Genomic DNA, 26,907 nt, shown 5'->3' with positions numbered 1-26,907 from the left:
CACAGACATATTCAGAACATTCCATCCCAAAGCAACGGAATACACATTCTTCTCTAGTGCCCATGGAACAGTCTTCAGAATTGATCACATCCTAGGTCACAAATCAGGTCTCAACCGGTACCAAAAGACTGGGATCATTCCCTGCATATTTTCAGACCACAATGCTTTGAAACTAGAACTCAATCACAAGAGGAAAGTCGGAAAGAACTCAAATACATGGAGGCTAAAGAGCATCCTACTAAAGAGTGAATGGGTCAACCAGGAAATTAAAGAAGAATTAAAAAAATTCATGGAAACCAATGAAAATGAAAACACAACTGTTCAAAATCTTTGGGATACAGCAAAGGCAGTCCTGAGAGGAAAGTATATAGCAATACAAGCCTTTCTCAAGAAACAAGAAAGGTCTCAAATACACAACCTAACTCTACACCTAAAGGAGCTGGAGAAAGAACAGCAAATAAAGCCTAAACCCAGCAGGAGAAGAGAAATAATAAAGATCAGAGCAGAAATCAATGAACTAGAAACCAAAAGAACAGTAGAACAGATCAACGAAACTAGGAGCTGGTTCTTTGAAAGAATTAACAAGATTGATAAAACCCTGGCCAGACTGATCAAAAAGAAAAGAGAAATGACCCAAATCAATAAAATCATGAATGAAAGAGGAGAGATCACAACCAACACCAAAGAAATACAAACAATTATAAGAACATATTATGAGCAACTCTATGCCAGCAAATTAGATAACCTAGAAGAAATGGGTGCATTCCTAGAGATGTATCACCTACCACAACTGAACCAGGAAGAAATAGAAAACCTGAACAGACCTATAACCACTAAGGAAATTGAAGCAGTCATCAAAAATCTCCCAACAAACAAAAGCCCAGGGCCAGATGGCTTCCCAGGGGAATTCTATCAGACATTTAAAGAAGAATTAATACCTATTCTCCTGAAACTGTTCCAAAAAATAGAAATGGAAGGAAAACTTCCAAACTCATTTTATGAGGCCACCATTACCTTGATCCCCAAACCAGACAAAGACCCCATCAAAAAGGAGAATTACAAACCAATATCCTTGATGAACATGGATGCAAAAATTCTCACCAAAATACTAGCCAATAGGATCCAACAGTACATTAAAAGGATTATTCGCCACGACCAAGTGGGATTTATCTCTGGGCTGCAAGGCTGGTTCAACATCCGCAAATCAGTCAACGTGATACAATACATTAACAAAAGAAAGAACAAGAATCATATGATCCTCTCAATAGATGCAGAAGCATTTGACAAAGTACAGCATCCTTTCTTGATCAAAACTCTTCAGAGTATAGGGATAGAGGGTACATACCTCAATATCATAAAAGCCATCTATGAAAAACCTACAGCCAATATCATTCTCAATGGGGAAAGGCTGAGAGCTTTTCCCCTAAGGTCAGGAACGCGGCAGGGATGTCCACTCTCACCACTGCTATTCAACATAGTATTAGAAGTCCTAGCCACAGCAATCAGACAACAAAAAGAAATCAAAGGCATCCAAATCGGCAAAGAGGAAGTCAAACTCTCACTCTTTGCAGATGATATGATACTGTATGTGGAAAACCCAAAAGACTCCACCCCAAAACTGCTAGAACTCATACAGGAATTCAGTAAAGTAGCAGGATATAAAATCAATGCACAGAAATCAGTGGCATTCCTATACACCAACAACAAGACAGAAGAGAGACAAATCAAGGAGTCGATCCCATTTACAATTGCACCCAAAACCATAAGATACCTAGGAATAAATTTAACCAAAGAGGCAAAGGATCTGTACTCAGAAAACTATAAAATACTCATGAAAGAAATTGAAGAAGACACAAAGAAATGGAAAAATGTTCCATGCTCATGGATTGGGAGAACCAACATTGTGAAGATGTCAATGCTACCTAGAGCAATCTACACATTCAATGCAATCCCCATCAAAATACCATCCACTTTTTTCAAAGAAATGGAACAAATAATCCTAAAATTTGTATGGAACCAGAAGAGACCCCGAATAGCCAGAGGAATATTGAAAAATAAAAGCAAAGCTGGCGGCATCACAATTCCGGACTTCCAGCTCTATTACAAAGCTGTCATCATCAAGACAGTATGGTACTGGCACAAACACAGACACATAGATCAATGGAACAGAATCGAGAGCCCAGAAATGGACCCTCAACTCTATGGTCAACTTATCTTTGACAAAGCAGGAAAGAATGTCCAATGAAAAAAAGACAGTCTCTTCAACAAATGGTGTTGGGAAAATTGGACAGCCACATGCAGAAGAATGAAACTGGACCATTTCCTTACACCACACACAAAAATAGACTCCAAATGGTTGAAAGACCTAAACGTGAGACAGGAGTCCATCAAAATCCTAAAGGAGAACACAGGGAGCAACCTCTTCGACCTCAGCCGCAGCAACTTCTTCCTAGAAACATCGCCAAAGGCACAGGAAGCCAGGGCAAAAATGAACTATTGGGATTTCATCAAGATAAAAAGCTTCTGCACAGCAAAAGAAACAGTCCACAAAACCAAAAGACAACCGATAGAATGGGAGAAAATATTTGCAAATGACATATCAGATAAAGGGCTAGTATCCAAAATCTATAAAGAACTTATCAAACTCAACACCCAAAGAACAAATAATCCAATCAAGAAATGGGCAGAAGACATGAACAGACATTTTTCCAAAGAAGACATCCAGATGGCCAAGAGGCACATGAAAAAGTGCTCTACATCGCTCGGCATCAGGGAAATCCAAATCAAAACCTCAATGAGATACCACCTCACACCCGTCAGAATGGCTAAAATTAATAAGTCAGGGAACGACAGATGTTGGCGGGGATGTGGAGAAAGGGGAACCCTCCTACACTGTTGGTGGGAATGCAAGCTGGTGCAACCACTCTGGAAAACAGTATGGAGGTTCCTTAAACAGTTGAAATTAGAGCTACCATTCGATCCAGCAATTGCACTACTGGGTATTTACTGCAAAGATACAAATGTAGGGACCCGAAGGGGTACGTGCACCCCAATGTTTATAGCAGCAATGTCCACAATAGCCAAACTGTGGAAAGAGCCAAGATGTCCATCGACAGATGAATGGATAAAGAAGAGGTGGTCTATATACACAATGGAATATTATGCAGCCATCAAAAGGAATGAGATCTTGCCATTTGCAACGACGTGGATGGAACTGGAGGGTGTTATGCTGAGTGAAATAAGTCAATCAGAGAAAGACATGTATCATATGACCTCACTGATATGAGGAATTCTTAATCTCAGGAAACAAACTGAGGGTTACTGGAGTGGTTGGGGGTGGGAGGGATGGGGTGGCTGGGTGACAGACATTGGGGAGGGTATGTGCTATGGTGAGCACTGTGAATTGTGCAAGACTGTTGAATCACAGATCTGTACTTCTGAAACAAATAACGCAACATATTTTAAGAAAAAAGAAAAAGAAGATAGCAGGAGAGGAAGAATGAAGGGGAGTAAGTCAGAGGGGGAGACGAACCATGAGAGACGATGGACCCTGAAAAACAAACTGAGGGTTCTAGAGGGGAGGGGGGTAGGGGGATGGGTTAGCCTGGTGATGGGTATTAAAGAGGGCACGTTCTGCGTGGAGCACTGGGTGTTAGGAACAAACAATCATGGAACACTACATCAAAAACTAATGATGTAATATATGGTGATTAACATAACAATAAAAAATTTAAAAAATAGTCTCAAGTTTTCAGCACTTCTCCTGAAGAAATAGGATCTTTTTTTTTTTTTTTAAGATTTTTTATTTATTTGACAGAGAGAGACACAGCGAGAGAGGGAACATAAGCAGGGGGAGTGGGAGAGGGAGAAGCAGGTCTCCCACAGAGCAGGGAGCCCGATGTGGGGCTCGATCCCAGGACCCCGGATCACGACCCAAGTCGAAGGCAGATGTGTGACAACTGAGCCACCCAGGCGCCCCAAGAAATAGGATCTTTACTGATGGTCTTCCTTCAACTCTTGCAGACAAACACCAAGTCCTAGAAATCCTCAGAAAAGAAAAGTCAAGTTTACAATAAAATTAACAGCTTTTTGTTGGGCCCTGCTGCACTCTCAATATGGATAGAGTAACAATTATAACAAATGATAAATAGGATCTGGCACAAATGTTGTTCTTTAAAATTACAAGTGTATGTTTTTTAAAACTGCATTTAAAAACCTCTGTGATCCCTCTTTCAACAAGATCAATAATGAACTGTGTACTAAAGCAGAATGAGAACAAGAATATCACTATTGGATAGAGAATGCAGTTTTCAAAACCAGTAAATTCTATTATTTAAATACTATTTATTTAGAATTACTGATGGAGTAAATGGTTATTTAACTATAATAAAGGAAAAACAGAGGAAGGGTCCACAAAGCCAGTGAGCCTTCAGCCTTGTGGATTTTGAGGGACCGAGAGTTTGCCTGGGGCTCCCCCTCCAGAGTCGTGGACGGCTGCACTTGGTCCAGGAGCCTGGCTCTTCCACACCTGACATATCTGGGCCATCACCTCCCACTAGTGGGTGATGTGTTCGCAGAACACCCTTTGGAAAGAAGATGCATCTTCTGCTGCCCCCTCTCCTCAGAGAACGGCTGCAGGCAAAGCCCTTTGCAGGGCAAGGGACTCAGGGGACGCGTGAGGTCAGAAGGAAGCTCACTGCCCTGGGCGGCTCTCTGGGAAAGCCCTCAGGAGGGGGCTGCGTGACTGTGGCTGAGACTTCCGACTCACGCTTGGATGTTTTTGGGTGAAGATGCCCTCAGAATCTTCTCAGAAATGGGGAGGTGCTTCTTGTGAGGTGCACTGCTTCCCCTGGGAGCCCAGGGCCGCTCTCCCCCCCTCTTGTCCTGGCCCCGTGCTTGACTCAGCCCCGGAGGACAGTCTGACAAAGCAAGGGACCTTTCTTTTTCACGTTTAATATAACCTGACAGATGAAGTGGATTGTAATGAATAAATTATCTAAAACCCATTTCCGTTTCTTTGTTTGAAATGAAAACATGGCCTTCAGTATGTTTTTCAAGAGAAAGGAGAGATGCTTTGGTGAGGAATTCTCTGAATGTGTAGCTTTGGTGGGGGAGAAGCCAGACGTCTGCCTGGAGGGCCCTGGGGTGTGCGGCGGCCCCTTTCATGGAGGGGCCTGCACTCGTCCGGCCTGTACGGCCGGTTCCACTGAGGTGACGCGGGACGGGAGAAACAGCTGTGCTTTGGACGCTGGTTCTGTTCTCTGCTCCTGCCTTTGCAGGCCCAGCCTGAAGCCTGACAAACTGCCCAATGTCTTTCTGAGAAGGGAAATGAGATCTACGTGCTCATGTTCTAATAAGAATTCATTCTCAAAGGTCATTTTCCTCAGTGCGGTTTAATAGAGTTGATTTTGTTTTTCCCAGCGGGTATGGACTTCCCGAGTCTGCAGTCTCACTAACCTGAGCACACACAGCTACGGTTTCAGATCAGATCGCCTCTCCTCAACTCAAAGGCAGAGGTTCTCACCGGGACAGGATCCTGCTCAGGACACATTGGCAATGTTCAGAGACCTTGTTGATCCACAACTGGGCAGGGATGCTGCCAAACATCACGCAGTGCCCGGGGTGGGGCGGGGGGGGAATTAATGATCGGCCCCAAACGCCCCCGGTGCCAGGCTGGGAGGGTGCCGGGGGGTGCTGGGGAGTGGGCGCAGAGAGGGCCTCTCTTCCCCGCTGTGCCCCGGAGACCTCTGTCTGCGTCCCACCCTGCCTGGTGGAGCGCTTGCCGAAGCCTTCCGGCTTACACGGGTCATGTATGATGCCTGTTTGTTCTAAAGTGTTGGAAGCATGTAGAAGTATATCACAGTCAACCTCGGAGATTACCCTTTTTCTCTTTCCTTTTCGTGGTTTGTGTGCATTTTTGTCTTTTTAGAAAGTACAAGTAATTTCTGTTATAAAAGATTCCAAGAGAACAGAAGTATTAAAGGAGATGGATAATACACCTCTTCCCCAAAATGCACACCTCTACCTCCCAGCCCCTAGTAGTTCGAGCCTTCTCCCTTCAGTACTGTTTCTATGACAGACCCTTCCCGAGTTCCTGCTGGGTACAGAGCAGAGCCCAGTTGTGCATGCTTCAAACACAGAGCCTTTTCCTTTTCTTCTCACAAAATGGTATGTTGTCTGTGCGATGTTCTAAGACTTGCACTTTTTAAGTCATAATAAACCTTTGGTATCTTTCCATGTCAACCCATAGCGATGAGCCCAGTCTTTTTAGGGCTGCGTGGTGTTCCCTGATGTGGATGTATGGACATTCTTTTGCTTAATGGTCCTTCCCATTGAAAGTGCAAGGATCCAGGATAGGCCGTGATGGTCCGCGAAAGTCGTTGGGGCTTGCCGTGGCCTCCTTGGGACAAGGGGCCCAGGCCCCGTCCACCCGACACTCCCCTTCTGTCCCTCTGCTCTTGTCCTCTGCACAGAGATATCTCAGCATGTCTGCATTCCCACAGGGGAGCTGAGCGGGAGGGTAGCACTGATAATTTGGACACCTCGCTTCTGATCATGTCCCATTGGCCAGAGTTTGGCTGCAAGATCACACTGAGGTGCAGAGGAAGCTGGGAAATATACTCAGTGGGAACCTGCATTGGGGAAGCAGAGGGAGGAAAGACAGATTAGACGAGCTGTCTCTTCCATGGTGGCATTTAGATAGCTGTCAGGATTTTACCAGCTAGAGTATCTATATCCTTGTACACACATTTCTGCATGCAGATGCAAGTATTTCTGTAGGATGGACACCTAAAGTCAAAGGGATGTACATCTAAAATTTGTATGTATTACCGAATTGCCTTCTAAAAAAGCTTCCCGGGCCATCTGGGGGCTCAGTCGGTTGAGCATTTGTCTGACTCATGATTTCGGCTCAGGTCGTGATCTCAGGGTCATGAGATCAAGCCCCAGGTCGGGCTCCATGTTCAGCGCTCAGCAGGGAGTCAGCTTGAGATTCTCTCTCTCCCTCTCTCTCTCCCCCCCCCGCCCCTCCTCCCCACATGCTGTCTTTCTAAAAAATAATAATAACAACAAAAAGCTTCCTTATTTATATACCTACCAATGGTAAACTGGTGCCTTGTTGAACACATCCTGGTCTATTCATCTTCATTTCTTTCTACGTTGCTGGATGAAGACAGATACATAAATAGATGGTTCTCATTGTAATCTGTGTTTCCATGATTCATCGAGAGCATGAAACTCTTTTCATAATCCTTCAGCATTCCTGCTTCTTCTGAGAGTTGTGTGTTTGTATCCTTTGCCTGTTTGTTTCTTATCATTGTTGGTCTGAGCACAACTCATACCCATGTACACTCTAAAAATCCTGTCGCATGTGTTGTACCCACTTTGTTCTTGAATTGCTTATCATTGGTGTGTTTTGTCAGAATTATGTAATTTTTGTATTTCTATATTTCTCCTTAAGACTTCTGAGTTTTGTGAATAAGAGGGCTTTCTTGCACCAAAATAAATAAAAATCTTTTATTCTGTTTTTATATTTAGTTTTAAAGTCTATCTTGATTTTTTTTTTTTTTTTGTATGTAGAATCTCAGCAATACTGAATGGCTAGTAGATTTTACAGTGTCACTTACGGAATTATTGTTCTTCCTTCACTGAGTTAAAATGTCACCTTCATTATAATTATATATGTGGGTCTATTTCTGGATGTTCTTTTCTGTTGATTTGTTTTTCTTGCCCTCCCTAATACCATCCTGTAATTACCGTGGATTTATAGTATATTTAATATCTGGTAGTGCAGGTCCCTACTCATTATTCTTTATTTAAAAATGGGTGCGTGGAGTTTTTTTCTTTTTCTTTTTTTTTTTTTTTTTGCGCTATTCTTGTGTATTTCTCTTCCGCACTAACTTTGGAATCAACTTGTCAAATTGCTGGTGTTTGGACTGGGCGAGGGTTGACGCTATAGACTCCTTACGTTAGGCTTGATATATGTGGAAGCCTCCAGTGAGCGAGCTCAGGGACAGCATTTCCAAGTGTTCTCGTTCGTAGCGCAGTGATGACCAGCCGGCCACAGAGGAGGCAGGTCAGCAAGGCGAAGCGGCCCAGCGTCAGCAGAGTGGGGTCCCTCTTGGGGTACAGATGTCCACTCCCTCACGCACACGTACCTGGACGTGGCCTCGTCCTGTCTAGGTGGACTTCGATCTCGGGAAAGGTGGATCTAGGTGGACTTTTGGGAAAGCCTCCGCCGGCCACCTCCATCACAGACTTCCCTAGGCCCTGCTGGGTACTCTTGTCTTCTGCCCTGTTTTCCTGGCGTGTTCTCACCGCCCTCATGGTAATACCAGAGGCGGTGACTGTGGATCAGCTGCTAGAAACGCAGTCCCCTTCACTGCACACGTGCAGAGCTGAGTGCTGCCAGCTTCGCCAGGGGAAGGGTACGTGAGGGGGTGTTCCGTGCGGAAGGGTCGCTGTAGACTGTTGCCTCTGAGTGAGGATTGTCCTCGTTTCTCTAGTGAGGTGAGAGCATCCTGCTCTGCGATTACCAGTCATCTCTTGAGTGTTTTCGAGTACTGAACAGGACAGTGTGTCTAGAAAAATATTGCACTCAGTGGATTCATGTTAATAAGTTTCTGTTCTGTGGTTTGAAAAAATCAGAGTGCCAAATCCACTTGCATCCTTTAAGTGTGATTTCCAAGTCATCTGGAGGATTAAGTGCTTACGGGTATCTCTGAAATAGAAGGTACAATGGGGAAAACATGCAAATTTGAGCCTAGGCAGCTCCTCAGAGCATTTCCCTGGTAAGTGAGGTGCATGGCACATTCTAGAAGCACAGGACAAGTCACAGAGGAAGATGGCGAGCAGGGAAAGGGGCACGTGTACGTCCTTTAGGTGTGTAAGAGGAGGCCGTGGTTCAGTTCCCAGGGGTGGGAGAGGAAGGTAAATGATGAAGCCCTGCTGGTAGGACACGTGGAGGGAAATCCCGCTGTGGGCAGGGGCCCATGTTTCCAGGAGATAGCCAGCCGCCGAACCCGGCGGCGACCTGGAGTTTCCGGGGCCGCCATCCGGCACTCACAGGTCTGGGTACAGCAGCACGCAGGCACACGGCGGGGGCTTAGTTTGCTGTGATTGACCGCACGTACAAGCGGTGACTCAGCCCTCCATGCCGCCTGGCCCAGCGTGTCGTCCCTTCCTTGTTGTGCAGGCGCTGGTTGGTGGTCCTGTCCAGGAGGCGTAAGTCATGTGTGCAATGTGTTTTGTTTTCCAGAACTACACTCAGTACATCCCTCTGTCCATATATGACCTGCAGACGTGGATGGGCAGCCCATCGATATTCGTCTACGACTGCTCCAACGCTGGCTTGATCGTCAAGTCCTTCAAACAGTTTGCCCTGCAGAGGGAGCAGGAACTGGAGGTGAGGCCCCCGCCCCAGGACTGCTGCTGAGTTTCCCATTTCCTCCTGGTGGGGGGGGGGGGGGGCAACTCCCTTCACTAGCTCAGTGCTCTCGGGGCGCCGTGGTGGATTCGGTGACAAGGAACTGGAGAGGCGCTCAGCATGAGCCTCGGGCTGCATTTTTACATCTCATTTTACTCTCTGTCACTTTTAGTCTAAACATTAATTAAGTGGTAACATTAACAGTGTTGATTTGCGCTCCAGTGGTCTCTGCCTCTGAGATAAATGTTAAAGTAAAGCCGACACATCGATTTTAGGAGGAACGGACCCATATCTGGGCATAGCCATAAATTCTGCATCTTTGTTATTGTCCCCGTGATGTGCGTGTGCACTCGCGCGTGTGTGTGTTAAAAACACCCCACTGAGCTAAATACAGAAAACGAACTCAAACATTTGCCATCAGTCACTTCTGTTTGAGGAGCTGGAGAGCCAGTGCCGCGTTCTGCTCACGAAGAGACATTTCACTCGGTTGTTTTAGTTAATATTTGATGTTTGAAGCAAACAGTGAATTCTGAAGAGAAATTGTAGAGGCATTTTCAATTAAGACACCTCCATCCTGTGGTCTGCGCAAAAGCGTGGAATAAAATATTCTGCAGCCTCGAGGGGATCATGAATTCCGATTGGTGGCAGTGCAGGAAATTCTCAATTCTGGAACAAAAATGGTCCTGAGTACATGTTTCCTCAAGCCTTTTTGGGTCTATTCAATTTTAATGTATTGTGCTTTTCATGTTTCATCAGAGGATGTGGATGAAATAATCAGCAATAAAATTTGGAATTCTATGTGGTAGAATGTAAAATTAACATGTCATACAGTTTAATATTTTATATTTATAAATGAGGTCCCTGTGCAGAACATGGCATAAGAGTGACTGATAAATATGGTGCCCTTTATCCTTGGAAACGGGGCCCAGCTCCATGAGGCATGATTTTTGCATTCTGTAACAAGAGAAGGGGAAGACCACGTTTGTGTCATCCAATTATTACCATGCTTTTAGGCTTTTCATCCACGTTTACCCAAGGGACAGGTTATCTAATGAGCACTAAAGACTCAGAGCACCTAGAAGTGATTTGCTTTTTCTCACATTCAAGTAATAAATACTGCAAAAAAGGTTTTTCTTTTTACATTTAGAATATGTAAATGAAATGCCAAAGAATGCTGCCTGATTTTCATCCCAATTCATGAGCTTCAGGGTGGTAAAGGAAAAACAGTACATCTGCCTCCACGGATCACAGCGAGGTGGACGTGGCCTCTCCCCTCGCGGCCCGAGGAAGGCGGGAGCTTCCCCAGGCATGGGCCTGAGCACTGACTTCCCCACACGCAATCTGTTCTGATTAAAGACATGGGGAAGTTAAGTAGAGTTTTGGAGGTAAAGAGACATGTTACAAGGTAGTTTTAAGTCCCGTTTGTTGTATGTGTTGGTGAATTCTCCAGGGCAGTTGAAGGGGGTGGCCACTAACTACCCCTCCCGCCTCCCCACGGCCATTTAGTTGTACTTACTGGTTTTGGCCTCTGTGTACTTTGTAGCCTTTGCAAATCTAAATAATAATTTTCTGTATATTTCTAGGTTCATCAGTAGTGACATCTTTCAGTTTTTAGGCTTCTTACTCTGACTTCTGTGGCTATCTTCTGTTCCCTGATTGAGTCCCCGTGCTTGGTGTGTTGGCTGATTCTAAAACGTGACAAACGTCACAACCATGTGAACATCACTCACCGCGCGGCTGAATTGGGTGCTTTGGTTTACCATTTTATAACGGTTTTTATTTCTTTGATTTTCCTGGAGACTTCCTCTTTTCTTCTTAGATCTCTCACATTTCCTGGGATCGCATCGCATGTCAGAACATGTCCCTCCTGGAGTGTGTTCCTCACCAGCTCCCTGCTGCTCGTTCAGGTGGCTGTGGTGATGGCGCCTCCCAAAGCTGCCGTCCTGGGCTCTCCCTTCAGTGCCAGACCCCAGACCCCAGACCCCACCTCTGCCTCTTCCTTGGTTTTCTCCTTCGTTCTACTAGGGCAGACCCTCAGGTCACAACCTAAGGAAGGGTGCGTGGGGGTAATCTTTCTCAGCCCTTCGCCGACTGCATCTGGATGCTTCCAGCGGGAAGGAATGGAGCAGCTCACTGCCGGTTTCTAAACCCAGAGTGGTGTGTCTTTGTCAGGAAGGTCTGTGAGGCACGCCATGTGGTCATTCACTGTTCCTCCGGGCCTGGGCCACTCCCACCCTCTGCTCTGGTGCCCATGGCTGGTGGTGTTCTCTCCTGCCATGTGCAGCATGCCTGTGTGTGAGGCAAGAAGAGGTGGTGCCTGGGTGGTACTGGCACATCTGCCTCTCCCTCTGACAGCCAAGCGGACTTCCTGTCGTATGCATGGCTGGCCCTGGGTGACTTGGCCCCCGCCGTGGTCGGGATGGCGGCAGGGAATGGCATGGGGCACAAGTATTGGACGACCTGGTGGTGAGTGTCTGTAGCCTTGTGGTGTGTGTGCAAGGCCTACAAGGCACGTGGATGGCAAGTGGGGGGCCTGGGCGTGGTGCTGGCTGTGGTGGTGGGCATAGTAACACCCCTTGTTCTCCAGAGACACACTGGGCTGAGCAGTGTGCCAGCAAGCCGCGGTCCTGAACACAGTCTTCCTAGGACTGGGACTGGTGCTCGGGCCGTTTCTAGGTGGCAAGCGGGGAGCGGGGAGCATGTCTTCTCTGCACCAGGACGGTTCCTGTACCGCTCGGTCCACCATTCTGCAGCCTCCTCTCCTTGGTGCTCTGCAAGGTTCTTCTCATGATGCCTCCAAGCCAGTCCCATGTCCACCCTCTGTCCTCTGCTCACTGTTGTCCGGTCCATGGCTGCTGGCTCACATGGTGCCCCCAGCTCGCAGAGATCTGTTGCGTGGACCCTTGTTTTCATAGTGATGAGCAGACTCGATCCTGCAGTGCTCCTGAATCCACAGTGATAGAACCAGCCTGCTTCCCATGGGCATTCCTGTGTATGAACTGATATGTGACATCATCACACATCCATCACAGTGACTACATTTTATGTCACAGAGTTAAACGAAGTAATTCTGACAAAAGAGAACTAACTGCAGACTCTTCATGTCTCTTAAGAATGTGTTAAATGTGCATTCTGTAGAACTGTAGACTCCGGTCCTGACAGCACATCGTGAGGCTGCCCGTGGACCTCACCGCCGAGTCCGCGGTCTGCTTCAGGGTCCTGTTTGTGCTGTGGCGCCCATGGGTGATGCCCGACACCACAGGCTGGTTCCCAGCGTGCCGGCAGAGAGGCGTGTGTCGTGACCACCATTCTCCACGAGGAGTCTGTGTGTGCGTGGATGTGCGATGTTCTCCCAGCACTTGCTGTGGGGACGCAGGGCGCTGCTGCTGGGGGCACTTGGGGCCCGTCCAGCCCCATAGCGCTCCGGCACAGCTACTTCGCACCCCCACCACGTCCGCCTGCAGAACGGTCACCCGTAGGCGGTGGAGAAACGAGAGGTCGGTTATGCGATAGCTGTGTTCATGTGCTGCTGTAGGGTTTAAATGATGCTAATTTGTGTCATTTGGCATCCCCCTCTCTCCTGCGTTACGTCCATTTCCCCAAGTACTAACTCTTCTCTTAGGTTTACGTGGATTGTTCTCTTTTATCTGGGAGGCATGTGATGACTCTGCTCTGTCTCCCATGTTGAAGACTGAAGAGATGCCCCTGTGTATTCATGGGCAGGAATTCTCAGCCAGGGAAGTGGCTGAGGGGCTGGCTGACTGCGGGCGTAGTCGCCATGCAGGGCTGTTACTTTCCTGGGGTGCCAGCTGCCTCACTAGCCGCCCTGCTTTGCCCCAGATGCATCAGTAACTCTTTAGCAAAGAAAACCCGAGTACTTTCCAGGGAGGAGTGGCAAGGGTGGCGGCAGGACACCTGGTTCCAGGCACGTAGGTGAGCAGTGGGCTATACGATGACAGGTGTTCAGGTGACTCCGGTCTTCCAGCCACGCCACTCCAGGTTGTGGCCAGTGATCCCCCTTCACCTCTTGCTTCTCTGTACGTGTTCTGGACAGTTTCCTGCACTCCTTTTAATAAAGGCTGACCACATCCACCCCTCTATAACTTATACTTTCTGTACAAATTCATAACAGCAAAGGTTTTCAAAACTAATAGTGATAAGAAATGTATAATGTACTTGACATTCTCATACACACAAAACAAAAGAGAGTTTCATTTGTTAATTTAAGAAGAAATGCTACCATTTCCACTGTTTATAGGAGTGTGTGGTTTAATCTAAAAAATACAACACAAGCACCTTTAATTGGGATCCAGCAGTGGCCGGCTGGGGAGAAGAAAGCCATCCTTTATGGAAGGAAAGGGTCCAGTGGGGCAGGCTGGTCTGCGGGAGGCTCTGGGGGGCTGCCGTGCTGACCAGAAAGTAGAACGGCTCGTGGAAAAGCCGTGGTGAGAAGCAGCCTCCAGGGCATCGGGACTGTCCCTGCAAGTGGGCACCAGAGATGGAGCTATGGGGGAGGGAAGGTGGTGTCAGGGGAGGCATGGAGTAGAGCTGGGCTCCCCATGCCAGGGCCACGGCTACCGCACGTCTTAGCTGATGGGTACCGCTTCCCTTTACTTGTGCCGCATGTTCTGTTTGCAGAGCATTTTACGTTTAATCCCTTCGTCTCTGTAATGGAAAGAGCCTGACCAGCCCCCGAACTCTGCTGGGCTGAGTGCCCTCCTGTCGGTCGTAGGGGACACTGAGGTCTCCTCCGTCAGCTCCAGTTATGCCAGTAACCTGACGGCTCAGGGAGAAAGAGGAGTGATTTCTCTGCGTGGTGAGTTTTGGAGCCCTCAAGGCTGATGGTTTGTGTGGACCCACAGGCGAGCAGTGTGTGTCATAGTTGCTCACCTTTTGGGGTGCAACTGCCCCTCTGTTTCCTTTGCAAACACTTCCCGGGGTCTGCATGCGTCCTCAGCGGACCGCACGTGGTGGGGTGTTACACGGGTAATTTGACAATTAGGTGTATGTTGTCTTGCGGTATCTCTTCTACGGGTGTTGTCGGCTGTAATTTAGATCTGCCATGTGAACCTGTCAAGGACGCCTCATTTGAGGTAGATGTTCAGGAAATATTTACAGCTGTGGTCTCCTAAGTAAATTCACATCTGAATAAACTACCTTTACTTGCCTTCTTTTGATATGTCCATGATTCATCGAATATGTTTGGTCTCTGATTGGGATTGACTTCCATGAAATGTAAAAAGAAACAAAAAATGATTAATCCAGATTCATGAATATACTATACTATTTGCAGCCATCATAAAACTGGGAGCTTCTCTGAAGGTAAATCTAGAGTTTAATCGTTTTATCTAATTTCATCTGTTTTAAAACATGCCAGGAATTGCTCGGTATTCTGGAGCATCAATCCCGGCCAGAGCCCTGGGCTGTGGTTCCAGCGCCTCTGCCCGGCCCGTTTGTTTTCACAGGGGGTTTCCCTGCCACCTGCCCAGCCCAGAGCCGGAGGACACTGAGGTGATGGCTGACACGCTCTCTTGCAAAGATCTCAGCAGCACAGAGCAGCGGAGCCTCGGGGGCAGCCGTCTTTCCGGCTGCATGAGGCGGGTGAACACGGAGCCATGCTGGAGAAGGTGGGAGGCTGCCAGCCCTCGGCGGGGCGGGGGTCAGCACACAGCTGCTGTCTGTGCACACAGCTCAGAGGCCAGGAAGAAGCAGAAGGCATGTGCACTGCACAAGAGTAAATGAAGCTGGCTCTTATTAGAGACAAAACAGTCTATGTTGGAATGTCAGTCCTAAGGATCTAACTGACACTTACTGAACACTGCCCCCAGCGGCAAGTGTCCATGGAGCATTCATCGACATACAGCCTATCCTGGGTCATAAAGCAGGCCTCAACAAATACGAGATAATTGAAGTCACAGAGTATGTTCTTTAACCATAGTAGAATCAACTAGAAGTCAGAGATAAAAAGACAACACAAAACTGTCAGGGAAAAATTAACAACACGTAAATCATGAGTCAGAAGTTCCTACCTGCCTTAGTCCATTTGGGCTACTATAACAGAACAGCACAGACGGGGGCTTATGAGTGACAGAAGTGCACTTCTCACAGCTCTGGAGGCTGGAGCCCGAGATGAAGGCCTTCTCTGCTGGAGCCCTCTCCCTGTGTCCTCGCATGGTGGAAGGGGCTTCTCTGACACAGGCACGGGCCCCAGAGCCCACCTTCCAATACCATCACTCTGGGGGGGCTCACACTTTCAGGCCACAGCACTACCTCAGGAAGCTACAAAAGGAGAACCAGATGACCCCAGAATGACCAGAAGAAAGACCAAAGTGGCTCTAAGAGCAGAAATCGCTAGGATTGAAAACAGAGAAAGAGAACACCCATGAAGCAGAAAGCTGCTTCTCAGGAATCCTCAATAGCATGGACCAACACCCAGGGGAGGAGGGAAGAATCCAGATCCTGCAAACCATTAAAAGAAGAAGAAGGGAATACGCTGGATACCTTCCTACTTAGGCATTTGACAGCTTCCAAAAATGGACCAGTTCCTCCAGAACCACAAACTGCCAAACCCCCAACCAGGATGAAGTAGATAATGTGAATAGTCCAATAATCACTAAGGGAATTGAATTTGTAATTTAATAGTTCCTGAAAAGGAAGTCTTCAGGCCCATGTGGTTTCACTGGAGAACTGCACCAAACATCTAAAGAAGCATTCACACCACGTATGCACAAAGTTCATCCAGAAGATGGAAAGGGGAGGGAATTTTGTTACCCTGCTGTCGAAAGGGACACACAGGACAAAGGAAAAAATAAAACACCGCAAACCACTCTCTCACACACTTAGATGCAGAAATTCTCACACAAATAAGAGCAGATCAGTTCTAGCGATCTCTGAAAGGAATTATACTTGATGACTGAGTGGGATTCTTCCAGCTATACAAGTCTGGCTTAGTAGGTAAATCAATGAATGGGATCCTCCCACCAACAGACTGGAGAAGAAAGACTGTGTGATCAAATCAGTTGATAGAAAAAAAGCATTTGATAAAATCCAGCACACTTTCAGAACAATTCCTCTCAGCAAACCAGGGAAAGGGGGACCTTCTTCAGCTGGACCAAGAGCATCTCTGAAGAGCCTACTGCCATCCCCATACTTATGGTGGGAGACTGCGATCAAGAAGCGCGGCGGGGCTGTCTACCGTTCTTATTGCACACAGTGCTGGCAGTCCTGGCCCGCACCAGACGGCGGGAGAAGGACATCATCCCTCGCCAGGGAGACGAGATCAAAACCACAGTGTGAGGCACGCTTCACGCGCACCAAGATGGCTAAAATAAAAACGATGGGCGGATTCTCAGTGCTGGCAAGGACGTGGTGGACTCGGAGCCCTCATGTGCTGGCGGGAATGTGAGGTGGTGCGGCCACTTGGGAAACAGCCTACCAGCTCCTCACCCATTAGAGCCGCTGTGCGACCTGGTGATTCCACCCCTGGCTTGTACCCAAGAGAACTGAAAACATATGTTCACACAAAAACGTGCACACACGTGTTCATAGCAGCACTACTCACAAAGCCAAAAAGTGGAAATTCTCTTCTTGAAGTACAAGGCTGCAGAATTCCTCGGTGCCTCCTTTCCTTTCCTTGGTGGCCGTGTAGGAGTCACTGGGGGTAGAATTTGGTTGCAGGCTTGAACTACATCCTCACTGAGGAATAGAATGATTCTAGAGCACGTTAACAACTGTTCAGTTGCTAATAGCTAAAAGGCTTCACGCAGTCTGTGGTCCATTTGAGTGAGCTCTGCGGGTGATCCTGACAATCCTGCTACAAACGGACTCTTTTCTGCCCTTTGACAGGCAGCTCTGAGGGCTCCCGGGCATCAGGGAGGCCTTCATCCAACAAGAGTGACTCCTGCCCTCCTGGACAGCAGGTCGTCCCCACGGGGACCACGGGGACCACGGGGGTGTTAAATTGCTACTTAGTATTTGATAGAAACTTACATAAGGTATTTATGAGAAATTACTGCTGCTTTTAGCTGCTGGTTTTAGTACAGTGTCTGTCACACGATAGAGGCTGCATCACTCTCTGGAAGGAGCTGGGTCAGCAGTAGACGGAGTCCTTTACGGATCTCGGTCTCTCTGCACTTTGCAAGATGTCCACAGTAAGCAGACATTGTTGAGTTGAGCACAGAAGCTGCTAGAACCCGAATTATTACCAAGTAGATGTTATTCTCACAGATGCACCTGTTAAAGGCCCCTGAAGTTATAGAGGTGTCTCGTGCATGTGTATGTCCGTGGGAAAAAGAAGCAGCAAAATGTTGGAGTTTTGTCGAGAAAAGAGACGCAGGCATGCCCCCAGCAGCCCCAGTCGCAGTGCGTCTGAGGTGAGTGCTTCCTGGCCCTCATCAGCTCCGCGTGACCCACACGTGTGGGACACGTAGCAGATGTCTCTGTTGGATCTGCTTGCTGTGTATCACATCTCCAGAGTTTTCTGGACCCTTCCCAAATCCTCCAGAAGGCTCTAGTGAGTTTTGAAACTGGAAATTGTTTCCTGTGTTTGAGTCTCTAGATTCCCTGGGAGAAACCCCCTTGGGTGAAGGTGCGTGTCCGGGATGCCCTTCAGGGTGTGTGGTGGCTCCCAGCTGGTGCTGTTCATGTCTGTGCCTGGGCGGCTTTTCAGAGTTGTCTGATTTGCTGGTGATTACCATACGTGCAGGCTGTTTCCAAAGAGTAAGTTCAATGAAAAGGTCAATATCTTAGATGAATACAAAACCAAAACAATGTGTGGGAAATAACTCATTCATTAAGATAGGTGTTTGCCTTCCTAGGTTAGCCTGAAAAACAGTGATTCATTGGTGGAATCCTTTGCCCTGGATGTCATTGTTTATAACGTTACCAGCATAATGATCCTTAAAGCCGAGTTTTCGTGTTCCTTCTGTGTGCCTGGCGCCGTGATGGGAGGAAGAGACTGTGACCGAACGCCTCCCACTGAACGGGTGATGCCCGGTCACTGCAGATCATCTCTCCTGTTTATGCGACGGCATTCTGCGAGGGGCTTGTGGAGTCGTCGGGCTTTCTGTCAATGCCGATTTTGAATTGGGAAATTTAATTTCTAGTGGACATATTGGGAATAAAGATGTTTTTCCATGTACCTGTCATTTCCTCCTTAGGCAGCCACAGAGTACCTCCTGTGCCCAGGACTTGGGGGACTTTGGGGGCTTTGGGCCAAGTGCTGGTGAAGCCCAGGGTGCAGACAGCATAGCCTCGCCACCTGACAGTGCCCGGGAGCACCGCCCGTGGACCAGACAGGACAGACTTCTGCACGGCCGGGGGCGGGGCTCGTCAAACCCACTGAGCTCCGCCATGTTGGCCGGCGTGCGAACCACCCGCCTCTGTACCTCCCTGCGGGCCGTGCACAGCACATGGGTGCTCCAGGCCTCGGGGGTGTGAGATTTCAGACACTCAGTGAAGACACAAGGTTAGAAGAGCCACAGTGTCCGTGCTTGTGGCTGGAGGGCCTGCTGTTCCGTTCTCAGCTCCGTCAAAGAGGTAGCTTAACACAGAAGCAAATCATAAACCAGAAGGTTCAAACTAGGGGACCTCCAGGATTCCTGCTGTGAAAGTAGACATCTCTCTGAAAAGGAAAATAAGAATGTGGAATCTACTTTGTACATAATGGCCATATCCCCCCCGAAGTCAACCCTGTTTGCGCCTCTCCGTGTGGGTGCTGACACTCCTGAAAGCCTGCCGCCCACCAGCGATTCCCACCAGACTCCATGGAGGTTTGCCAGGACTGCCCGAGCCTGGCAGCCCGGTTCTGGAGCCAGGGAGGGGGCACTCGCAGTCAGTGCCAAGGCCAGAGCATCCCCCCCATCCCTGCCCTGGCCCTCTGACACACTGCCGGCCTCCCGATGTTGCTGTGTGACTCAGGCCTGATGGGCCACAAACCCACCTGGTGCAGAAGATCTCAGGCCCAGATGACTCGGGAGCTCATTCACTCTACCCATGTCCTTCTGGGTGGGGCCGTCACAGCAGCTCTGGGAGCCAGTCTCCTGGGGAGCAGGTGCTTGGCCGGCTGTCTGTGCTGGGAGCGGGTCGTGGCTGGAGAGGATTTGGGATGTGACTCTGCCGTCTATTTCCTCTCTGCTTTATTATCTATTGTAAAGGAGAGCGAGTGTGTGGGTGGGAGGGCAGAGAGAATTTTTTTTTAATTCAATTTAATTTTTAAGGAAGATTTTATTTATTTGACAGGGAGCACAAGTAGGCAGAGAGGCAGGCAGAGGGAGGGGGAGATCCCCACTGAGTACAGAGCCTGACATGGGGCTCGATCTCGCGATCCTGAGATCACAATCTGAGCTGAAACCAAGAGCTGAAACCTGAGCCACCCAGGTGCCCCTGTTGGCCTTAAAAACCCAGTCTCTGGTGAGGGCTGCACAATGTGAATGTACCCAGTGCCACCGAACCATACACTCAAAATGGTTAAAATGGTAAACTTCATGTTATCTGTTTTTTACCACCATTAAAAAAACCCATTACTCAAAAAGTTGTATTTTTTATTAAAAGTTTAATTTTTTTATTATTAAGTATAGTAGTATTTGGTATTCTGGGCATAATGCTCTTGGTGCAGAATGGGTCATTAATAAAGCTACAGCCTTTACTACTTTCTATTTGAGAAGTTTGAGGTGAAGAATAAGGTTTGATCAGCAGCGTGATGACACCTCACGTCAGCACCAGTGTGCCGCACACGAGCTAGGGGCCTGGTCGGCAGAGCCTGCAGAGCGCCCACCCGTGTCTGGGCTGGGGTTTCAGCAGTGTCCAGAGGGGCTGATGCAGCCCGGAACCTGGAGCAGCCTCATACTTGTGTGACCCCGGCGCCGACCGAGGGACGAGTCGCACACGCCATTCCCTGGGGGCTCTGCTTCCTCGTCGCGAAATGTCTCTAAGAATGGAAATAAAACTTACCTTACAGGGCTGTTTTCAAAACACGTGAAATAGTAACAGGGAAAGAGCTCAGAGAAATGTCGACAACTGTGCAGACAGAGGGCTGGTCCGTGAGGGGCAGACGCAGAGAGTCATGCCCAGCCCAGTCCAGGCAGGACGCAGAGCCGTGGCTGGCGATGACTAGCCACGGTCCCTCCTGTTCCTTGTGGAGCTGCGACGGTCCACAGGGGGAGGAACGAGTCCTGCCCCTCTGGCGCTTGTAACCCAGGGAACCCCTCCGCTTGCCCGCGCTCTCGAACCTCACTGTGCTGGGGCCTCGGGCCTCGTGGCTGCGGGCGCGACGACCGGGCACCAGGGGAGGGGTGCCATCACCATGCTGCTCTCGTGGGGGTGGGGGCCGCCTGCGTTCGGGCCACGGCAAAGAGTACTCCTTCCAGGCAGCTCGTGGCTGTTTGTGGGTGCGTGGGCTCTGAGGTCCCGGACGTTGTGTGGACCCCGCACAACCAGCATTGTTTGGGGTTTGATTTTCTTCATGTTAGTGACCTGTGACCTTGTCGCCTCATCCCACAGGCGGCTGACGGGCGGGAAGCGTGAAGCTCCTCTGGCCGCCGTGCAGTGTTGTCCGCTCGCCCTCTGCTGCCCCCGTGCCTTCCCCAGCTCCCGGGGGGGTCCGCCGGCCGCCTTGCCACGGAAGCCCTTCCCTGGGGATCTCGTGGCAGAGGACCGGAGGACCAGATTGCTGCACAAGTGCAGCACGGGCCGCCTGTGTCGCAGGGGAGGGGCCCCAGGCCGTGTGCTGGCAGAAGTGGTTCGATTGTCTGAGGGTCCCACATTTTGGTGAATTCTCTTTTTCACGAGGCTGCCCCTCAGTCCACAGTAACTTGCGTGGCGCCTTTCATCCTACGACGTGTGTGTGCTCCAGGCTTCACTTCTGGGGCCCCTACCGACCAAAGTCTCAGTGGAGGAAACGCCAAGCAAGTATTACCATCCCTGCTTCAAAGGGAAATTAAATTCTGTGTCAAAACAAGACGAAACAGAAGAGCCCCCTCCCTGGTTACAGAGTTAACACACACTTGTTAGCAGGACATTTTGAGACGTGAGGTGAAGCTAGGAGAACATGGAACCAGCCGGTCGGCCGCGGGGCACTGAGCCCTCTGTGTTTGCAGCCTCCCTGCCGTGGGCGCACCCATGCTCAGACTCTGCCGTCTGCTATTCGGTGGTGGTGGGGTTCACTTTCTGTACCCTGAACATCATCCCTTGTCAATAAACACACCAAAATAAGTGATGCTGGGTTAAAGACTGGATTTTAAAATAAACGCTAAGACACCATGCGAGACTCGGAGGGAAATACACGTGAATGTTGGGATAATCACAGCATAAGGAGGGACCTTAACATGGAAAACCGTAGAGTGAACTTATTTCCCAGAGCCCCACCTGGTGCTGTCAGCGGAGGGACCTTGGTAACGAGCGTGAGGCTGCGTGCTGTGGGTAGGCACGCCACAGCGGCCTCTCCGGGGCTGCCTTGTGAGTCTTTCCTTCGGGACCACGTTGCCAGCTGACAACGTGTAGTTGTCCACAACCACTAAGCCACTCTTTCCCTTAATGTTCTCCCCTGCAGGTCGCTGCCATTAACCCAAACCACCCGCTCGCGCAGATGCCCCTGCCCCCGTCCATGAAGAACTGCATTCAGCTGGCAGCCTGTGAGGCCAACGAGCTCCTGCCCATGATCCCCGACCTCCCGGCTGACCTGTTCACGTCATGCCTCACCACCCCCATCAAAATTGCCCTGCGCTGGTAAGTGGCTGCTGCCGTGACCTGGGCTTCCTCCCGGGGACCCAAGGGACGCAGATCCCGGGGAGGTACCTGGGTTTTACAGACGCGAGTGACGGGCATAAACTCAGCCTCCTGAGGCGCAGGCTTTACTCAGAGAATTAAAGAAGTGTTCTCCTTCTTCGGTGAGTGGCGCGTGTGGGTTGTTGCTTTGTGATTCCCAAGAGCACTCTGTCCATGCCGGTCAGCTGTGGGAGTGTCCTAGCAGCAGCACTGGTCATTCTGGAACACGGGCTGTCGTGACAGGGAGTGCTGTTTGATCCCTGGCAGTACACCGAATCACAATCCTTTCCTGCTGCGCTCTTTGTCGCAGTCCGTGTTCTTGAGAACGTGACCGAGGACATGGGTGGGACACTCCAAACTGTAGAACCTGCATCAAAGACCCTGTGTCACTGACAGGACCCACCATGGGACATGCGGGCTCTGGCCTCCAAATCAGGTTTCTGCCGCCGACCACCCTGCCGCTCCTTTATTCCACCCTTTTTCGTTTTATGTTTTGCTGAGAAGCTTCCGTGCAGCAGGTGTTGTGCAGCTGGGAGACAACAGAGGCCCAGGAGGCGCAGGGGAAGCACACAAATGGGTGCTGTGGCCTGCGCTCTTGGGGCGCTTTCCAGGGCTTTCTGCCAGGAGGCGCACAGACCCCTGTTCCTTCTCACAAGTCCAGAGAAGCAGCGAAACACGTGTGGACCCTGGGGGCTGTTAGCGCAATGACTGGGCCCGAGCTGTTCGATTGGACTTGCTCCTTGGCCTCTGTAGCAATGTTCCCCATCAGCCTAGCGCCCCCGGGGTGAGAGATTCATGGTGCTGGGCTGGCTGAGCAGCACCCCTCTGCCACCCCCCACCCTTGCCCCCAAATCCCAGGGAGAGCCTCCTGTAGGGTGACTTACCCCTGAGCAGTGAGTGGGGAGGGGGAGCTGTCCACAGGGGCCAGCAAAGGGGTGACCCACCATGCCCCTCAGCGGCCCGGGCTTATCCCTCAGCTGACATGGACCAGCACCTGCCTACGGACGTTCTCCACCGCACCCCGAGAAGCAGAAATCAACAGCACGGGGCACAGCCAACACGGACAAAAGCTGCCAAACGTCCACCAGCAAGCCTGTGCACGTGATGGGGAAATGAAGGAAGACGCAGGAGGAGAGGGCAGACTGCGAAGCCAGAATATAAAAACGTGCCCAGTGGAGACCTAGGAAGAAGGAACACGGGATGGGATTCGTGGTAGGGGAAGGCGGCTACAGCCTGGGTCGGCTGGAAGGAGACGTTGAGGAGCTTGGGGCGGCAGCCGGGAGGGACAGAGAACAGGCCAGAAGGGCAGGCGGCGCAGAGAGAGATGGATGCTCCCACGTGCAGGGACAGGTTGGCAGAGGTGCTGCTCCCTGAGGGTGACACGGCCACACGTTCCCGGGACATGGGGAAGAGGCGGAAACTCAGGTGCCAGCCGCCAGGAGGATACTCGGGCTCTACCCGTCATCCCCCTCCCTGCGGTTGCAGCTCTTTGAATGTGGGCCTTCACTTATGAGGCGGTTTGTGAGGTTTTCTTTGTAACTGTCTGCACTGCTTGGTGGCTGCCAGGAAAGCTGATAGGTCCCTGTGACACGGCCGCAGGAAGTTCTCTGGTCCGGATGATTCAGGAGTCCATTCATTCCATTCAGTGTCCAAAACAGACTTTACTGAATCCCACAGTGCACTTCAAACCTACACAGAGCACTGTAGGAGATGCAGAGAAGCGCCTTGCCCTCACAGATTTAGAGTCTAGCTGAGGAGACAAGCTGTGGCCTGAAAATTAATGATGTACGTGAGGCAGAGGACATCTGAGTGTCGCAGGCAGCTCGGGGTCAGGACTGAACGCATGCCCGCACCAGGGGCTCTCGTGTTCCCAGACACGCAGACACTCTGAGGGCCAACGGGACGCACGGAGGAGATGCAGCCCGACGGGGTGGCTGTCGCTGCGGGTGACACGCGTGTCTGAGAAGAGTGAACACGTGCGTCAGCCTGATCACATAGGAAGGTGTGGGGAGGGCTGTAGATCAGGGCTGGACCATGTCGGATGTGGGTGCTTTGAACGCTGAGCCATGGACCTGGACTTGGAGGACTAGCAGGGAGAGTCCAGTTGGTGTTTCTGTGGGAATGTGACTTAGTAAGAATAGTGCTATAGGGAGATGATCCATGGAATGACGGGGAGGCTGGGCCACACTCAGGCCTTTCCACAGCCCAATCCGGTCCCGATTCAGTCCCAGTCTGGTCCCAATCTGGTCAAAGACGGCAGCAGGAAGGTAGGACTCTGGGCAGGAGCCCCTGCAGATGTACCTTGGAATCTCGTGGGGAGCAGGCCTTGTTTCCACTCATTTTCCTGCCCCTTGCTTCAGGATTTCCTGCCCTTCCTGCTTCTGTGCCCCCCACCTCTGGAATGATGCTACGGGCCAGGTGTGCTCAGGGCCTCTGCCTCCCCCACACCCTCCCGGGCTAGGGCTGATTTGATGGGACTCTCACAGGGCACTTGTGCAGGTTTTTGGGCAGGTGGTGGAGATGCAGGAAGGGAGGGAGGAGAGAAGGCACGAGGAGCCTGGAAGGGAATCTATACCCACCCAACCCCCCCCCGCCCCATCCTTGCCCCCCAGCACACCTGCCGCCAGTGCAGTGAGCGGATGTTCCTCGCCTGTGTCTCCAGCACACTCTTTTCCATCTTGGTCAGGAAGGACTTGACGTTCACTAGGGAAGCTGCTGTCACTCAGACACCCGTCGACCCACGCACAGTCTCGAGTGGGTCCCTGCCCTCTGACCGGGCTGTGGGCTCTCACCCTACCACGACATGATGCATTATCTCAGGAGTGACCTGAGATCCTTTTTGGAGTTAGGATATGATTAAAACTTGTAAAAGTAAGTGTTTAGTAGGAAGCACTATGATAAACAACTCAAACTCACATGTCCACCATCAGATGGATGTTGGAATCAGTAGGTCACAGCTGCATGGGATGGTCATCACATGACCACTGTCTGGAACAACAAAGCGCTGTTCCAGGTGGGAGGACCTCTTACAGTGAACCACTCTGTGCCACACCGAGGAGTTAAAATTAGATTGAACAGAACTGTCCTTATGATGGCGATAAACCATAATCGTCGGAAGCCTCGTCAAGTGAAATGGACGCTTGTCTGTAACAGCCGAGTTAAAAACCACCAGCTTTTTTTAAATGGAGAAAGGAAAAGTTTAGTAGGTAGAACTCATTTATATTGTTAGGGCTAAAGTTTTGTTTTCTCATGTAAAAAGTCACTATTTTCCGGGTGCCTAGGTGGCTCAGTCGTTAAGCATCTGCCTTCGGCTCAGGTCATGATCCCAGGGTCCTGGGATTGAGCCCTACATCAGGCTCCCTGCCCTGCGGGAAGCCTGCTTCTCCCTCTCCCACTCCCCCTGCTTTGTTCCCTCTCTCACTGTGTCTTTCTCTGTCAAATAAATAAATAAGTCTTAAAAAAAAAATAGTCACTATTTTCCACCTTAAAGTAGAATATGCATTCTTTGTAGAAATTAACTACAAAGCAAATAGAAGAAAAGATTATTCAAGATTTTATCATCTTTAACACAATCAGTGTTAACTTTTTGGTGTATTGCCTGTCAATCTTTTTCTCTATGCACGTACATTTCTGCATTGATGTAATGAGACTGCATTTGCAGTTACTTTTACTTACTCTTTGGTGTTAAAATAAATTTATCCTAGACCGTTAGGCAACTCTTAGTAAACATCATTTGTAATGATTGCATAAGATCTCACTGCATTGATGTTTTGTGTTTTATTTTAACCAAAGCCTAGGACTTTAGGATTTAGGATTTCGGTAAATAAAGAGAGAAGAGTTCAGAGAAACTCTAGGATGGGGGTTTGCCAACCTCTTCTGTAAAGGGCCAGATAGTAAGTTGTTTAGGCTCCATGGGCCCGAGGGTCCCAACTGCGCTGATGCAGCATGGAAAGCTGTAGGCAGTATGTACACAGATGAATGGGGCTCTGTTGCAATAAAACTTTATTTGTGAAAACAGGCAGCAGGTCCTACCTTGCCAACTTGTACTTTAGAAAATGGAACCAGGATCTTACCTGCAGACGACTGCTGTACTCATCCACTGGTCAGGAAATAACCTAAAAACAGGCCTCCTTCCCCTGTCCTTCCTCCTGATGTAAATAAGAGGATGGCTTTTAGCGACACTGCACTCAGTACAGCCAGGCGCAGTTGTGGAGAATACTGTATGCTTTATACACGTACGTTAGTCTTGCTTTCTACGTACGAGATGTGTGTGTGTTCATATCTGGTGGTAAGCATATTTATGAATCTTATTTAATGATGAAGTAGTTGTTGGAAAATGTTGTTTTCTGATTTTCTCTTCATGTTTTGCTTCAGTCTTTCTTGTTTTCAGAAACAGATAATTTCAGTAATTCTGAAATGAGCAAGTACATTTGTTCCCTAAAGAAGTGATTACCTTGCTCACCGTGTGTATCAGTGTGCTCACCGTGTGTATCAGTGTAGTATAAGGGTCTAAAATATATGTTTTCTTGGCTTTTTCTACTTCTTGGATTGGTGACAATGCCATTTTAAATTTATCATGGGTATATTTGTGTGCTACTGAAAATTATAACTCAGTGCTACTTAATTTGCAGTGGGACTTGCTATAAAAGAGATTGATGCCTTATTGTACTGGGTAGCATGGAATCGTATTGCTTATTAAAGAAAATGATAGACATTATTTT

General features: G+C 49.3%; 1 protein-coding gene across 4 annotated transcripts in view; it reads left to right on the top strand.

The window, feature by feature from the left end:
• Positions 1–26,907, top strand: part of RPTOR (regulatory associated protein of MTOR complex 1) — a 339,381-nt gene that overhangs the window by 146,520 nt on the left and 165,954 nt on the right. For all 4 annotated transcript variants that reach the window (XM_028112364.2, XM_028112363.2, XM_088028098.1 and 1 more), the window contains 2 exons: positions 9,257–9,403; positions 21,972–22,147. In XM_028112364.2, the coding sequence (XP_027968165.1) occupies positions 9,257–9,403; positions 21,972–22,147 (323 nt within the window). The remainder of the gene's footprint in view (positions 1–9,256; positions 9,404–21,971; positions 22,148–26,907) is intronic.

This window comes from Eumetopias jubatus, unplaced genomic scaffold (genome assembly GCF_037043125.1).
Source record: "Eumetopias jubatus isolate StellerSeaLion01/CBP00866 unplaced genomic scaffold, mEumJub1_p1.0 scaffold_10, whole genome shotgun sequence".
Lineage (NCBI taxonomy): Eukaryota > Metazoa > Chordata > Mammalia > Carnivora > Otariidae > Eumetopias > Eumetopias jubatus.
Note: the sequence above shows the minus strand (reverse complement) of the source record. Positions and strands in the feature narration are given on the sequence as shown.